This window comes from Podarcis vaucheri (assembly GCF_965113315.1).
Source record: "Podarcis vaucheri genome assembly, chromosome: 8".
In the NCBI taxonomy this organism is placed as follows: domain Eukaryota; kingdom Metazoa; phylum Chordata; class Lepidosauria; order Squamata; family Lacertidae; genus Podarcis; species Podarcis vaucheri.
In genome coordinates, this window is record NC_138766.1 from 26,825,641 (window position 1) to 26,842,431 (window position 16,791).

At 43.0% G+C, this 16,791-nt stretch overlaps 1 protein-coding gene across 1 annotated transcript in view; it reads left to right on the forward strand.

Moving 5' to 3' along the window:
* Positions 1-16,791, forward strand: part of LOC309538699 (serpin B3-like) — a 39,783-nt gene that overhangs the window by 19,666 nt on the left and 3,326 nt on the right. The window contains exon 5 of the mRNA XM_082234528.1: positions 16,430-16,576. Coding sequence (XP_082090654.1) covers positions 16,430-16,576 — 147 coding nt within the window. The remainder of the gene's footprint in view (positions 1-16,429; positions 16,577-16,791) is intronic.

The window sequence follows — 16,791 nt, forward strand, 5'->3', positions numbered from 1 at the left end:
TTCAAATAGCTCTTTTATTCTGGTAAGCTGGAAATAAACTGACTGCGAACAGCTCAGCCGGCCTGTATTTATAGTCAGCCGGCTGTCAACATTGTAACCATAACAGCTCAGAGTTCCCGCCTAAAATAACGGACGCGGACCTGAGTGAAAACTATCTACAGACCTGAGTGAAAACTATATACAATATCCCCCTGTTGGCCCAGGGTGAACTACACTACATAACACCAGACCTGAGTGAAAACTATATACAATATCCCCCTGTTGGCCCAGGGTGAACTACACTACATAACAAGCTCCTAGACCGGGCCGTGGCCGAAGAGGCTAGCACATTCACCTGCTGCTCCTCTGGCTTCTCCTGGCCACACAGGAAACTGCTGTCTTTCTCACAGGCTGTGATGGCCTGGAAGTCCGATTCAGAAGCTGAACTGGAGGAACCCCAGCCTGCACAGGAGTCCCCGCCTTCAAGGGGCAGGGCCTTGGATATGAAACACCTGCACCTGTGCCGGATCCTCAGGAGCAGGCACCAGGTGAATCCACTCTGGCTCCAGAGGTGATTGAGGACACAGTGCCTACAGGTGCTCCTCTCCCAGCCCTGTCAGGGGAAGGCGAGTCTCCCCCTGGGTCCAGTAACCCTCCAGCCTCTCCTGAGCTGTAGAGGCTCAGGGCAGAGAGGCGGAGGAAACTGGTTTCTCCCAGGAGGAGTGCTCGCCTTAAGGCCAGGAGAGGCGGGTCTCCTGGGAGCCAGGACCACCCCTGGCCTCAGAGAAGATAAAGGCCAGTCAGCCCGGTCCCAGGTTGCAGGAGCAACATCGTTGAAGAACTGTTTCGGCCAGCACTCAGACCTGCACCTTCAGAGTTCCTGTCCTTGCCCGGCTCCTCACTTCAGACCCTGCTCCGCCCTTGGAGGACAATCTACAGACCCTCGACCCGGGACCCTGACCTCGCCTCTCGGTAACCTTTCCCCCTGGGACCAGCACACAGGCACTAGCCTTCCCCCTAATTCCTGAACAACAAATTCCCATTCAGCAGGAGTTGAATGTTCCTTGTGCATGCTCTCACGGACCTCAAATTCCTCCTGCTCCCCAATCCCAGGGAGCCCGGTCCTTCTCTGAGTTGTCATCTTCCACTACAGCTTGCATCTCTTTGCAGTCTCAGCCCCTCTGCTGCTCGGCCATGCTCCGGACTTCCAGCAGGGCTCCTGGGTCACTTCCAACCTCTTGCAGCACTTCATAAGGCAGGGATCTCACCTCGCTTGTAGTCACTTTCCCCTCTTCACTAGGTTTCTTCCCCATTCTGTCAGCAGCTAGCCTGTTCTATTGAACTGCTGTAGCTGTTGCTGGCTTTGCCAGTGGCGTAGTGTGGGGGGGCGGGGGGGGCGGCCGCATCGGGCGCAACATCTGGGGTTAGGGTTAGGGGGCGCAAATCCACGGGTTAGGGGGCGCAAATTACTTGCCCCGGATACTGACAACCCACGCTACGCCACTGGGCTTTGCTGCTGGAATATTTGCTCAAACCTCTGGCTCCGCCTTTGCTCCATTCTCTCAAGCTGCTTACTCTGCTGCTCCCTCGTCAGTATTATCTGTGCGGCTATTCTTGCTTCCATTTTTTTACTTCAGGCACACCTAGCTGATGTTGTATTGTGCTTTTACTATTTTTTTGTTGGGAGCCACCCAGAGTGGCTGGGGAAACCCAGTCAGATGGGCAACATATAAATAATAAATACTTCTTCTTCTTAGCCCTCAGGCCTTTCCTCCAGGAAACACGGATCCCACTTCTAACACCAGTGTTGCACACCACCCCTTTCTCTACAGTGGTGCAAGATCTCAGGGGTCCAGGTGCTTATCCAGGGTTTGCGTTTCCTTCAGAAATGAGGCACAGTGGGGATTTTATTATATATGCCTTTATTTACCACACACACACACACATTTATATATGCAAAGAGAAAGAAAAAGAGAGAGCACATATTTTTGGTTAAAAAAAAATTAGGTGTCCATAGTAATCTTTTTTTTTTAAAAGATTTTTATTGGTTTTACAAAATTTTTATAACAAACAAACACATAAAACAACATATAAACACATATAGTATTTCATAATATTTTTTCAGAAATCTCTTTCTTCGGACTCCCCCATCCCTCCCCCTTCTGCATCCACATGTCCAAAGTTTTTTAGCAAGTTATATATATTTCTTTCAAACCTCTGTCATCTTAATCCTATCTTTTCTCCAATCTTATGTCACTGTAACCCTTTCTTTCTGTAAACCTTGACATTTTAGCATTCGTCAAGTTTGTAATAGTCCTGTCAGGGGATGGTTAGCTGCTTGTGCTTAAAATTGTGCCCCTTCAGAGTTTGTGCGACCCCACAAACCTCTGTGTGTGACAGAGCTCCTCAGACATGTCTGCTCTAGTCACTAGTAGAGTCTGACAGTGGCTGTCTGCGGAAGCGCTTCCAGCAAAGAAGTTCCTTAACGGAAACGCGTCTCCTGGACTCACGACGTGGCAGCTTCCGGCGAAGCATGGGTCTCCCTGCAGTTGCTTCTGATACCTCCCCGCTATTTTCGCTCGAAGTGTCTCTCACCCCTTTCTCTCCCCTGCTGCTTCCTGCCTGGGCTGCTGCGTCTCTCTCAGCATTACTGAGATCCTCCTCCAGAGACCCCGCGCTCCCCCTGCTGGTCCCTGCTTTGGCTGTTGACTCTCTCCCAGTCTCTGGGAGCCTTACCACTTCCCTTTCCTCCGATGTCAGTTCCCTGACAAGTCCTTTAAGTAGATTTTAAATTTCTTCCATTCTTCCTCCGCCATCTCCTTCCCCTGATCACGGATTCTGCCAGTCATCTCAGCCAAAGTCATATAGTCCATCACTTTCATCTGCCATTCTTCCAAGGTGGGTAGATCTTGTGTCTTCCAATACTTTGCGATGAGTATTCTTGCTGCTGTAGTGGCGTACATAAAAAAGTTTCTATCTTTCTTTGGCAACAATTGGCCGACAATGCCCAGGAGAAAGGCCTCTGGTTTCTTAAGAAAAGTACATTTAAGTACCTTTTTCATTTCATTATATATCATTTCCCAGAAAGCCTTAATCTTCGGGCATGTCCACCAAAGGTGGTAGAAAGTACCTTCAGTTTCTTTACATTTCCAACATTTGTTATCGGGCAAATGGTAAATTTTTGCTAGCTTGACTGGGGTCATGTACCACCTGTAAATCATTTTCATAATATTTTCCTTTAAGGCATTACATGCCGTAAATTTAATACCGGTGTTCCACAACCTTTCCCAGTCAGCAAACATAATGTTATGACCAATGTCCTGCGCCCACTTAATCATAGCTGATTTAACTGTTTCATCTTGTGTATTCCATTTCAACAGCAAATTATACATTCTTGACAAATTCTTAGTATTGGGTTCTAACAATTCAGTCTCTAATTTTGATTTTTCCACCTGGAAGCCAATTTTCCTGTCTTGTTTATAGACCTCCATTATTTGATAATAATGGAGCCAGTCTTGTACTTTTGGTTTCAATTTTTCATGACTCTTTAATTTCAATTTATCTCCATCCTGTTCCAAAATCTCACAATACTTTGGCCATCCGACCTCCATATTTACTTTCTTGTATGCCTTAGCCTCTAAAGATGACAACCATCTAGGGGTTTTATTTTCCAACAAATCTTTGTATCTCATCCAAACATTGAACAACGCTTTTCTAACAATATGATTTTTAAAGGCACTATGCACTTTGATTTTGTCATACCATAAATATGCATGCCAACCGAATGCATTATTGAAGCCTTCTAGGTCCAAGATATCTGTATTCTCGAGGAGCATCCACTCTTTCAGCCAGCAGAACGCTGCTGCTTCATAGTACAATTTTAAGTCCGGCAGGGCAAATCCCCCTCTTTCTTTTGCATCTGTAAGTATTTTATATTTTATTCTGGGCTTTTTGCCCTGCCAGACAAATTTCGCAATATCTTTCTGCCACCTCTTGAAACAGTCCATCTTATCAATAATCTGCAAAGTTTGAAACAGAAATAACATTCTAGGCAATACATTCATCTTAATAACTGCAATTCGGCCTAGCATTGATAATTTCAAATTTGACCATATTTCTAGATCTTTCTTAATTTCTGACCAGCATTTTTCATAGTTATCCTTATACAAATTCAAATTTTTAGCCGTCAAATATACCCCTAGGTATTTCACCTTTTTAACCAGCATCAGACCTGTCTCTTCTTGAAACTTATTCTTCTCCATATCTGTTAAATTTTTCCCTAAGACTTTGGTTTTTTGTTTGTTCAATTTAAATCCAGCTACCTGCCCAAATTGTTGAATTATTTCCAACACCCTTTTCGTACTAGTGTTTGGCTCTCGCAAAGTCAATACAAGATCATCTGCAAACGCTCTTAATTTGTACTGTTTAGCTCCGACCTGTATACCTTTAACCTCCTGGTCCCCTCTAATCATATTCAGCAACACCTCCAGAACCGAAATAAAGAGCAATGGGGAAATTGGGCATCCCTGTCGTGTTCCTTTTTCTATCTTAAGTTCCTCAGTTATTACGTTATTTACAATCAACTTAGCTTTTTGTTCAGAATATATTGCACCTATACCATTCTCAAATCCTTGCCCTACCCCCATCCCATGAAGATTCTTTTTCATAAAGCTCCAAGAAATATTGTCAAAGGCTTTCTCCGCGTCCACAAATATTAAAACTGCTTTAGTGTTTATATTCACCTCTAACTTTTCCAAAATGTCTATTATATTCCTGACATTGTCTAATAGGTGTCTTTTTGGGAGAAAGCCTGCTTGGTCCCTATGAATCTTCTCCATCAATACTTTTTTGAATCTTTTTGCTAAAATGTCTGCAAAAATTTTGTAATCCACATTAAGTAATGATATTGGGCGGTAGTTCTTCAATTGAGTCTTTTCAGTCTCTGTCTTTGGTATGAGTGAAATATATGCTTCTTTCCACGAATCAGGTGCCCTTTTTCCTTCTAAAATCTCGTTACAAACTTCCTTTAACGGTTGTGTCAACCACTCCTTCAACGATTGTAATATCTGGAAGTCAGTCCATCTGGCCCTGGAGATTTGCCCAGTTGCATGTTCTGGATGGCGCCCTCTATCTCTTGTTCTGTTATTCTCTGGTTCAAGTCCACCTTACTCTGATGAGAGATCTTTTGTAATCCAAATTTACTAAGGAATTTGTCTATATCTTCTTCATTTTGTAGCCCTTGAGAATAAAGTTTTTTAAAATAACTCACAAAGCAATTTCTGATCTCATTAGGTTTAGATATGTTCTTTCCTTCTACCTCTAGGCTTGTGACTGTATTTAATTTTTGCCTTTTCTTCAGTTGCCATGCCAGAAGTTTGCCACATTTATCTGCCGATTCAAATGTCCTTTGTTTCATTCAATAAATTATTCATTCATTCATTCATTTGCTTTATCTTCCATTCTATCTCTTGGTTCATCAATTCCATATATTGTGTTTGGTATAACTTAATCTCTCTCAATATCTCCTGGGACTTTGGTTTTGACCTTAATTTTTTCTCTTCTTCCTTTATCTTTTCCAAAAAAAATTCTTTTTTTTCATTCTGCTTTCTCTTTCTTATTGAATTTTGTTGAATCAAAAAACCTCGCATCACGGCTTTGCTTGCGTCCCAGATCACTCTCTTTTCCACATTGCCCTTTAGATTTATTTCAAAATAGTCCTTTAAAGTTTTTTGGGCCTTCATGTGGATTTCCTTATCTCGAAACAGGGCGTCATTCATCCTCCATCTAAACTGACCAGTTGATGTAAGTTTCATTTCCATCTTCACGGCATTGTGGTCGGAGCAGGTTTTTGGGCAGATTTCCACCTTCTTAATCTTCGGAGCCATTCCACTAGTAACCCAAATTTGGTCAATTCTGGTCCAGGTCATCTTTGCTTGGGAGAAAAAAGTTCCCTCTCTCTCAAGAGGGTTCCTTGATCTCCAAATGTCTATTAAGTCCATGTTTTCCGTCATTTCAAAGAAAGTCTTCGGAAGTCTCCCTTCCTTGGAGATTGTCAGTCTTTGTGCCTTGTCCATGTTAGTAGAAACCACACCATTCATGTCTCCCATAATTATCATGTTGTAATCCAAATAGTCCATCAGAGTTTCATGAAGTTTCTTAAAAAATTCTGCCTTGCCTTCGTTTGGTGCATAAATCCCAACTATCAAGAATTTTTCTCCTTGAACTTGTATCTCAACTGCCAAATATCTTCCTTGTTCATCTTTGAAAATCATTTTTGGGGCCCACTTCTCTTTTACATAAATTACAATTCCTCTTTTTTTGACCTTGTCCGACGAAATAAATTCTTGTCCCAACCTTTTATTTATAAGTAGTCTCCTGTGGGCTCTGGTTATGTGAGTTTCTTGTAAGCATATCAAATCCAGTTGTTCTCTGTTCAAAATATGAAAAACTTTTCTTCTCCTCAAAGGCATGTTCAGCCCATTACAATTCCAGCTAAGGAATTGCAGGGCCATCTTGTTATTTTTCTAGTGTTCCTCCAACGGCTCCCAGTTGTTGTTCTTCCTCTGATGGTGGTAAGTTCTGTCCAAACGATAGGTTCAGTATCTCTAATGCTCTCTTCTGTTCTGCAATTGAATCCACAGTTCCCTTCTGTAAATCCTCTTGATTTCTTTCCAGGAACCTCTCTTTGTCCTGTGTCGTCTTTATTTTCACCTTCTTTCCCTTGTAGTCAAAGGACAATCCCTGTGGAAATTCCCACCTGAAGAGGATGGTGTTTTTCTTCAACAGATAGACCAAATCTTTGTATGAAGCTCTCAAGTCCAAAATATGTTTAGGGATATCTTTAAAAATCTGTATGGGTGAATTTCCAATTTGCAGGGCCTTTTCAAAGTGTAATCTTAATATTTTATCTCTTTCTTCCTTCGATCTGAGGGTAATCAAACAGTCCCTTGGTGTCTTTCTGTTCTGTCTTTTGCCCAATCTAAACGCTGTTGTGATCTCAAATTCGTCCTCCTCCAGATCCTCCCAACATTCAACAAACTCTTGCTTTAGGAAGTCCACAAGGTTGTCCCCTTCGTCTTCTGGAATTAATCGTAATTTCAGGTTCCTCTCTTTTCTTTGTAGTTCCCACAAAGCCAAAGTTGCATCGTGGTCGTGGACCTTTTTTACAATCGGTTCCAATTTTCCTTGAGTCTCTCCGGCAATGGTTCTGGCTTCCTCCGCAATTTTACGCGTAGCAGAACTTTCTTGAGTAAGCCTGTTTATAGATTCTGTATTCAAGTCCAGTCTTGAAGTTAGCTCTGTCAGCTTCTGTGAGTTCTCTGTCAATTTCTTGGAATTTTCTGCAGTCTGCTTTGTTAAGTTCCCCAGAGATTGGTTTATCTTAAGCAAAGCTTGTGACACTGCATCCATGGAGGCGGCTGTCCCTTTTTCTTGTCCTGTTGTTCCTGTAGGGGTTGTACCTGAAATCGAGCCTCTTTTCTTTTGCTGCTGATGCTGTTGTTGTTGTTGTCTTGTCTTGGCTCTCGTACTTATCTCCTCTGCCGTGCCACTCATATCCCAAGGTCGTTTCCCACGGGAGCCGTCCCCTGGAGGAAAATTCCACCGTCCAGACTGTGGTAACTTTTACTTTACCCTCTAGAGGGAGCAAATCAATATGTCCACTTGCAGAAACAAAGAGAAAAATATTTAAAGAGCAAATATATCAGGAGGCTTCTGTCTATATAATGCCACACTTTCCCAAAAGATACAGTCTCAACTTTCTCCAATAAATTGTAACAGCAGAGTCCAAGTACTTTGTATCAATCCAAACTTCCACTATGTAACTTTCGCAGGAGTTAAAAGTCAATTCAGTGTCCTGTTACCTTGTAGGCAGTCCGTTTCAGGTTAGAGACTGCAGAGGGTTTTTCCTTTCTTTTAGGTTGATCATGCAGCTCATAAAGTCCCTTTTTTTCCTCCCCTCTGCCCTGCAAGCTAGAGGGGATGTTCAATGTCCAAATGTCAGATTTTAACAATTAAAAAAAAAACAATGTCTCTTGCGGATGCAGTTTTTAAGTTCCGTTGCTTTGATTATCATGCAGTCGGGAGAAGGCTGACTTCCTTAATTTAGTCCTTCCCCGTTTTCAATCTAATTACAGTTATCTTTGTGCCCAATTGAAGTTCCGTTTTACTCACGGGTTTTCCAGTCCAATATTTACAGGAAGGAATCGGCGCTCTCCTCTAATGGCGACGCGGCTTCACCCTGCGGGCTGGGTAGCGATTCTCAGCACCGCGCTCCCCCGTTGTCGTTCCGGAGCCTTTAAAAAGGCTCCTTCTGCGGTAAAGAGGGGCGCTTCAGGTGCCCACCGAATCTCCTTGTTCACGGGCTTCTGCACCCGTGATTTTAGGGGTCCCCCGCTTGCCGTAGCAGGTCAGACCCGAACACGCAGAGCCGTCCTCCTCCGGAGCTTCGGAAAGAGGACCGCCATTAGAGCTGGCGCCGACCGGAAGCCTCCATAGTAATCTTTTGATAAAATTGCCATGTGTACCAGAAAAAAAAATGGCTATCATGGGAAACAAAGAAAAAGTGATGGTACTCCTTACCAGTGAGTACTAGCACTAAAAATCACTGACTCTATACTTGTTATTATTATTAAATACAATAGCCACATGAATTAAAAGCAGATGAGAACATCCAGTTCTTTTAAGCTCAGTTTAGAAACAGTAGTCCTCTGTGGTTCCCTGCTCATGTTTTCACTCGGTGGGAGTGGCAGGAGTGGGGATGTGGGAGCACAGGAAGCTGGCTGGAAGCTGATATTTACATTTCCCACAATGCCCAGCCTGCCATGGGAAGCTTACATTACATAATGAAGTTCTTGCCTAGCAACTTGTCTCTCTTAAACAACAACTGGAGAAGAACAACAAGACATTTCTGGCTCCCATTTAGACATGAATAACTCCATTGCCACCTAGTGACCAAACCATACAATGACACTGTCCAAACATTGTAGGAAGTAAAATGGCAGCTGACTTAGAGTTGCCATACATCCAGAATTTCCTGGACATATCCGGAATACTGCAGCCGCAAGCAGTGTCCAGTAACCACACAATTTAACCCCTGTGTTGCAAATAATAGTCAGTAACATCCAAGGCAACATGGTGACCAAATACAATGATACGATATCAATATACACTCTCTATATAATATGAAATATATGAAATCACATAAACAGAAAACTTATGAATCTCTGAAAGTCACACAATATGCACTCTTAATGGATTCTCTTGAAAACATAAAACCAAATAAACATAAGTCTTATAAGTCTCTGAAAGTTTTGAAGACTATGCGAGTCTCTGAAAGTAGCAATAACAGTGATTCCGGGTAGCAGTGTCCAGGCAGAAATAGTCGAAATGTCCAAGGAAATGTGCATGTATGGCAGCCGATGTCGGTGATTTTGGAAAACATTTTGAAATATGGCAACCCTGAGCTCACTGGCACAGAAAAAAAACTAACACTGGATGTGTCCAAACACTCTGTGGGATGTAGTGTGTGGGATGTATAATGAACGCTTTACCACTCAATTCCCATCTAAGTCAAGTATTTTCTTCCTTGATATAAGAAGAAGAGTTTGGATTTGATATCCCACATTATCACTACCCGAAAGAGTCTCAAAGTGGCTAACATTCTCCTTTCCCTTCCTCCTGCAAAACAAACACTCTGTGAGGCTGAGAGACTTCAAAGAAGTGCAACTACCCAGTAGCTGCATGTGGAGGAGCGGGGAAGCAAACCCGGTTCACCAGATTATGAGTCTATCGCTCTTAACCACTACACCACAATGTTGTCTTCCTTGTTCCATGAAATGGGTCTGCATCTTATCTTCAGAGAAGATGCCCAGTGTCATTCTGGGGCATTATCTAGGGTTGCGATAAATCCGGGAATTCCCAGACATGTCCCTTTTTAGGGGGTCTTACATGCCCATCCGGGACACGGGCGGCACTGTGGGTTAAACCTAGGGCTTGCCGATTGGAAGGTCAGCGGTTGGAATCCCCGTGACAGGGTGAGCTCCCGTTGCTCTATCCCAGCTCCTGCCAACCTAGCAGTTCAAAAGCACAAAGTGCAAGTAGATAAATAGGTACCACTCTGGCGGGAAGGTAAACGGCGTTTCTGTGTGCTGCTCTGGTTCGCCAGAAGCAGCTTAGTCATGCTGGCCACATGACCCGGAAGCTGTACGCCGGCTCCCTCGGCCAGTAAAGCGAGATGAGCGCCAAAACCCCAGAGTCGGCTGACTGAACCTAATGGCCAGGGGTCCCTTTACCTTTACCTTTACCTTTACCTTACATGCCCATCTGGGATGCGGGTGGCGCTGTGGGTTAAACCACTGAGCCTATGCCTTGCCGATCAGAAGGTCGGCGGTTCAAATCCCCGCGACAGGGTGAGCTCCCGTTGCTCTGTCCCAGCTCCTGCCAACCTAGCAGTTTGAAAGCAAATCAAAGTGCAAGTAGATAAATAGGTACCGCTCCGGCGGGAAGGTAAATGACATTTCTGTGTGCTGCTCTGGTTTTCCAGAAGTGGTTTAGTCATGCTGGCCACATGACCTGGAAGCTGTACGCCGGCTCCCTTGGCCAGTAAAGCGAGATGAGCGCCGCAACCCCAAAGTTGTCCACAACTGGACCTAACAGTCAGGGGTCCCTTTACCATTTGACATGCCCATCCAGGGGGGATTTTATATTTTAAAGCAGATGTCCTAGATTTGGTTCAGACATGGGCTCTTGTGCAGGGGAGCCAGGCACAGTTTCAGGCTCTGGCTCTGGGGTGGGCAGAGGGGCTATTGGGCGATTGCCTTAAAAAAGCTTAACAACTTTTTGTGTCCAGATTTTTACCTCTTGAAATATGGCAACCCTAGCCACCATGATAAAGACGGGATAATTTGCATGTTTCCAACTGTGCTGTCTAGTGATAGGTGAATGGTTAAACTGGAAATCTTAAATTTTGGCACTGTGGTTTTGTTTACATTATGACAGAATTTTTAATTTGTTGTTTACTGGAACTATTTAGTTGACGTTGTAATATCTGCATATTGTTCGTCTTCTCTTTATTTTTATTATTTTGTTCCCAAGATTTACACTCACGTAGACCTACCTATGCAGACAGTATTTCTGCCCCGCCCTCCTTTAGGTAGCGCAAAACAAAATCAACAAATTGCAAACAAATCAAAACAGCTGAATAGCAACTAAAAATAATGTACAAATAGAGAAAACAAGGAATTCTGGCCAAATACTGTATACCCGAGTCTTCCTCCTCCAAAGGTCTTGGGGGAGGGGGAAGTCCCATTGTGCAAGTGGAAATCCTTTTGCTGACCAAACACATTAACTGAATACTGTCCAGTGTGTACAAAGCCCTGTCATTTTTCACAGCACCAGAGGGCATTCAAGGGGAATTTGGGGAACAAGGAAGCAACCTTCTGCATTTCTAGCCTAAAGGGACACCCATTCTTTCAACGGATTCCCTTGGTAAAATAATATTGGCTTTAAGGGATAGTTTTATAATGGGGATGTTTTCAAGAGCCATTATTTGGAGTTCCGTGAGCACACTGACAAATGCACAAACACCTTCATTGCTGAAAGGGTGTGTCGTAATCCACCTGTTTGCAGCAGCTGAAATATATGTAATTATACAAAGTCATATCTGCAGCATATGTAGTCATCTGTGATGATTAGGTTTGATTATTACAAATGACCAGGTTTTGCCTCGCACTGTTTTCGTTATGTAAATTTGTTTTAATCAATTTTTTTGCTGATTTAGAAATGCAAATCTGTTTAATGGTTGCGTGGGTGTAAGGAGATCCATATAAATGCCAGCAGCTCAGTGGAGGAGAGCATCACACTCACCTGCCAGCCTCTTATCATCGCAACTGAATCCAAGGTGAGTAGCTCTGCTTTTCCCCCCAAGGCCAAATTAAAGTGGCAGGGAGGCTCTGTTGCAGTTCTCAAAACAGGGGTCCCCCTCCCCCCTCAAAAAAGGAATGCATAAAATAAGGAACCAAAATTTATTATTAATAAGCTTCCAAGGACTACAAAAAACAAAACAAAAATACTCTGAGCATGCTTAGTTTCACATCACCAACCAAGTACCGAGAAAAAACATTTTGGCAGCCCCCAAAACAGAAAGAAAATATTCCGAGCATTTGCAGGGGCGGTGTCAGGCTTCAGGGAATTCAATCCCTCCCACGGTGGCAGCCAAGAATCAGATAGACAATAAAAGTTCTTACCAATTAATTTATTCAATACTCACAGTGAGAGACAAAGGACTGCAGTCTCCCCTAGATAATGGCTTTGCTCCAAGTAAAATCCCACCCCCTACGTCTCTCCTATTCTACTTCACCCCTGCGTTGGCCAATCTGAGCTTTCTGCCTCTGAGCTTTCTGTTCTACTACTCTCAATACTCGCTTGGTCCTGGGGGTGGGGGTGATCAGGAATGCTCTCCAAAGACACTGAGCCTGTCAGCTGTCTCTGCCCTGTTGCTTCTTCTTCTTCCTGCTGTCCCTCTTCCAATATTTCCCAGCTTCTCCCCTCTGCAGCCTTTGAACTATGCCCTTCTGCAAACCACTGTTCTAAATCTATACTGTCCTCCTGTTTTCAGGAAGGTTCAGGAGAAGGGGAGGGCTCCTGCCATTCCTCCTCAGTCCAGCCCCTGACAGGCGGACTCTGGTCTTTCAAATTTCAGCAGTGCTTTTTACGAGGTCAAAATTTGGGGCACTCTGCCTCTTGCCTTCCATTCTGTGCGTGCTCCACATTATAGTTGTGGCGTCCCCCTCAGCTTGGGGAACTGCTTGCACTGCCCTAAATCCGCCTCTGTTAAACTTACTTCCCATTATATTTTTTCATTACCTAATTTGGGGTTGCCATAAGTCCGGGTTTTCCTGGACATGTCCTCTTTTTGGTGCCCAATGTGGCCCCTGGACAGATTTTTTGATTTTACATGAATTGTCTGGGTTTTTGAGTTTGTTGAGCTGGGGGGGGGCATGCGCATACTCAGGAGGGCGCTGTGCCACAGTGGGGTCTTGCGCGAGGAGTGCACAATAATTCTTTTAACCCAGGTAGTTCTTCAAAATTGTTTTTGATGAACGGGTATAGTAGCAGGAACAAAACATACACAGTATGATAGAGCTTGTAAAAATTGACTCATTCTGGTTTTCCCTTAGGGCTTCTAATTCCATCATGACTACCTTGCCTGAAGCCAATGCTAAATTTGCTGTTGACTTTTTCCACCGTGTGGCCCAAGAGCTCACAGATAACAATGTCTTGCTGTCCCCTGTGAACCTCATCCGGGCTCTAGGCCTGGGTGCTTATGCGTCTGGAAATGAACAGGCAGCTGAGGTTGAGAAGGTGAGAATAATCAAGCAGAAGAGCTGCAGCCTTCAGACTAGGTTCACTGGCAAATAGCTTCCCATCACTGGTCCACACCAATTATTACAGTTACAGTGCATCCCTGGGTTACGTTGCCTTTGGGTAATGTAACTTTCGGGTTGTGAACACAGCAAACCTGGAAGTTCTGCATGCGCAGAAACAGTGCCTCTTCTTTCAGAGTGCACACGGACCCCCGGAACGAATTAAACTCATATCCGGAGGGTCCACGGTATTGTTATAATCACTGGTTACAATTCATTTGAATTCCCCCTCCCCATTATTATTTTTTTACTTAATTAAACAAAAATTAGTATTGAACAACCCCCCATCCACACATACAGAGGCACCAGATATCTATTTTAATTACATTTAACTTTTAAGTCATTTCAGTTCTTAAACTGAATTATAGTGATTATAACAAATTATAGTGAATTATGGTGTTTACAACAAGTTTCCATCTGCACTTAGAGGCCCATAACTACTCTTGATGCTGGATATGTGATAAAACTATCCCAGGTTGATTGAAAATCAGTGGTTTTCTTGTCTGTTCAGCTCTCTCACGCACGGGTTGTGTCAGTTTGTCCATTAATATTAGGTCCCATAGTTGTGAGATCCAGATCTAAACTGCATTTAGAGTCTTCCAGTCGTGCACTAGTAGGTAAGCAACGAGATCGTTCTGGGAAAGTTGTTGATCAGTTTCTGAAAATTATTATAGAAATGCTATTTCCGAATCCAAAGGGATTCCTCATATGCACTGAGCCTATTTGATTATTTTTTCAATCTGAACATTTACTTTCTCATTACAATCCTAAAAGAGCATCTAAAACAAGGATGTCTTAGAATGTGCATGCCTGGAAGAAAGGCTGTATACAAAAGCTGATACATGTGTAGAGATGTAATATTACTGAATCACTTCATAGACAATATATGTAGGGCTGCCATACATCTGGAATTTCCTGGACATAGCCAGGATTCATCTGTTGAAAATTGTGTCCATGCAATAGGTCAAATTGGGAAAACCAGACATTTTTTTGGGGGGGGGTGAATCCCCCCCCATAGCTAACAAACTTCTTTTTCTTTGGAGATTTTGCAGAAAAGGAAAAGGAAAAGAAAACATTTTGTGTCTGGATTTTGAAATATTGCAACCCTAAATATATGTATATGTAGAATATATCCCTTTCCTCTGTTTCTCAATCCCAATATGACTTGTTACTATCAAGTGAATGTAATATTAACTCAAACTTCAGGTTGCCTGAAGCTCAATAGATGTTTTCATCATTAATTTGGCATGGTTCAGATATGATGTTCCAAACATGTCAAATCATTTGCAAGTTTGAGATGCAAGCAGAGATCTACTCTGTGTTTGATTGACAGTGACACCTTGTGGTGTATGAGACCTAGGAAACCATATATTTTAAGTGCTTAAGTGCTGCTGTTATTTTGCCTATGCAACTGAAGCCATGTTACCATTTTGTGGGGAAATATATTTGAAGGAAGAGTGTTCAATCAATTCTTCACATGAGAGTGCAGACATCATTTCCACAAATGCATTTGCGGCAAAATACTCAGATGTAAAACTCAAGTGAAACAGGCACAAGAACATAACAAATATTTGCATCTTCCTCTGCAGTATTGGTGCAATCTTGGGCAGTATTTAACTAAATAATTGCAGAAGTGAAATGACCTTTGCTTGTGCACTGGGATTACCACCCAGGACTATACCAAGTATGCCACCCCCAAATCTGCTCCAGAGGGTTAAAGCGGGGACCAGAACAGATTTGGTAGGCCCAGGTGAAAAGAGGGAGGAAAGTCCCACTGTGCAAGTGGAAGTTATTCCGCTCATACAAGGAGATAATTAGCAATAAATTGAATGCAGCACTTGGTTTACGGGGCGTTTTGAAAGGTTCGTGTGTTTTTATGCCAATGAAGATTTCTTTTTAATCATTTTTATTGATTTTCCAATTAAAAACATCCAATTAATATATCCAATCGCAATACTCCAATTAAAATGAAAACTAAAATAAAAAAGACTAAATTATAGTCCAAATTATAATTATTAATTTTTCAGGGCTCCCCACGGTCTGGATCTCTGAAGCATCTCTTCACATCTCAGTCCTGCCTCTCCTTGTTGTTTCCACATTTTCCACATCTCGATTTTGACGCTTTATAATTCTCTGTCCCTGAGTCCACGATCTCAATCTTCTGCCAATGAAGATTTCTTATTCCTTTCCTCTAACTCAGCGATGTCCAACAGGTCGACCGTGATCGACAGGTAGATCATCTGCATGATCCTTGTCAATCATGGTTGATCACGGGCAAGTAACGTTCCCACCCCCGTCCCAAATAAACCTCAGAAACTCTGTCTACCCCCTCAAAAAAACTCTACAACTGTCCACTCCCCTCCCAAAAGAAGCTCAACAACTCTGCCACCCCCCCAAAAAAATGCATACTCCTCCCCACTCCAGTGATAATGGATAGATCACTGCCAGTTAATTTATACTGGTAGTAGATTGCAGTTTCTTAGGAGTTGGATGTGCTGCTCTAACTGAACTGGAATTGAAGAACCTATTGGTGGAGATGTTTCATTGCAGGCACAGAATAAAGATGCTAGCTGTCCGAATCCGAAAACCCATCCTAAACCATTACATTTAAAACCTTGTGACAACAGATGAGACATTTGCCACACACCTCCTGGCTCTGAGCCTCAGCCACCTTGCCATAATGCCTAAGTTGTGAAATACTTGGGAAGTCTGATCTAGATCAATGTTACAGATATAGTGACTGACCCGAGGTCATCCAGTGAATTTCACTGCTGGGCAGGGATTTTAAATCTGGATTTGTGTGTTTCCTTCCAACTTTTCACTGGATCTTATAGTAATACATTGCGTGAAATCATTTGAAACTCTTGCACGTTAGGAGCTGATGTAACTGAGCGCTTTGCCGATAAAGAATTAAAAATTCGGTCGCTTGGCTTTGTTGGTTTGCATGTATTCGGGACACAGAGAAGTTAATAATGAGATTAGCAGCCAAGAGTCTTGTGAATTAACCTTCTATTTTGAATCCTTAGGATGTTCCCTGCTACGAGTGTGAGGAGCCTGAAGGAATCCATACAGCATTCAGCAAAATCCTTGCGACTCTTAATAAGCCCAGCAGCAACTATACCCTGAGCTTTGCCAACAAGCTCTATGGAAACAAGGACATTGCTTTCATCCAGGTAACTCTAATTTTGGCCCCTGTGGGTGCTCCACTGCACTGTGAGAACCAAGTGCACATTGCAACCTGCAATTGACTGTATTCTACATAAATGGGTTCTTCATCTACTGGTGTCTGTCAAAGCTGTGCCTCATTCCCAGGCCACCAGAGGGAACTATTACAGTAATGATTACCTGTTGCATGAAGTACTCCACAACTAAAACCCAGTGTTCTGAA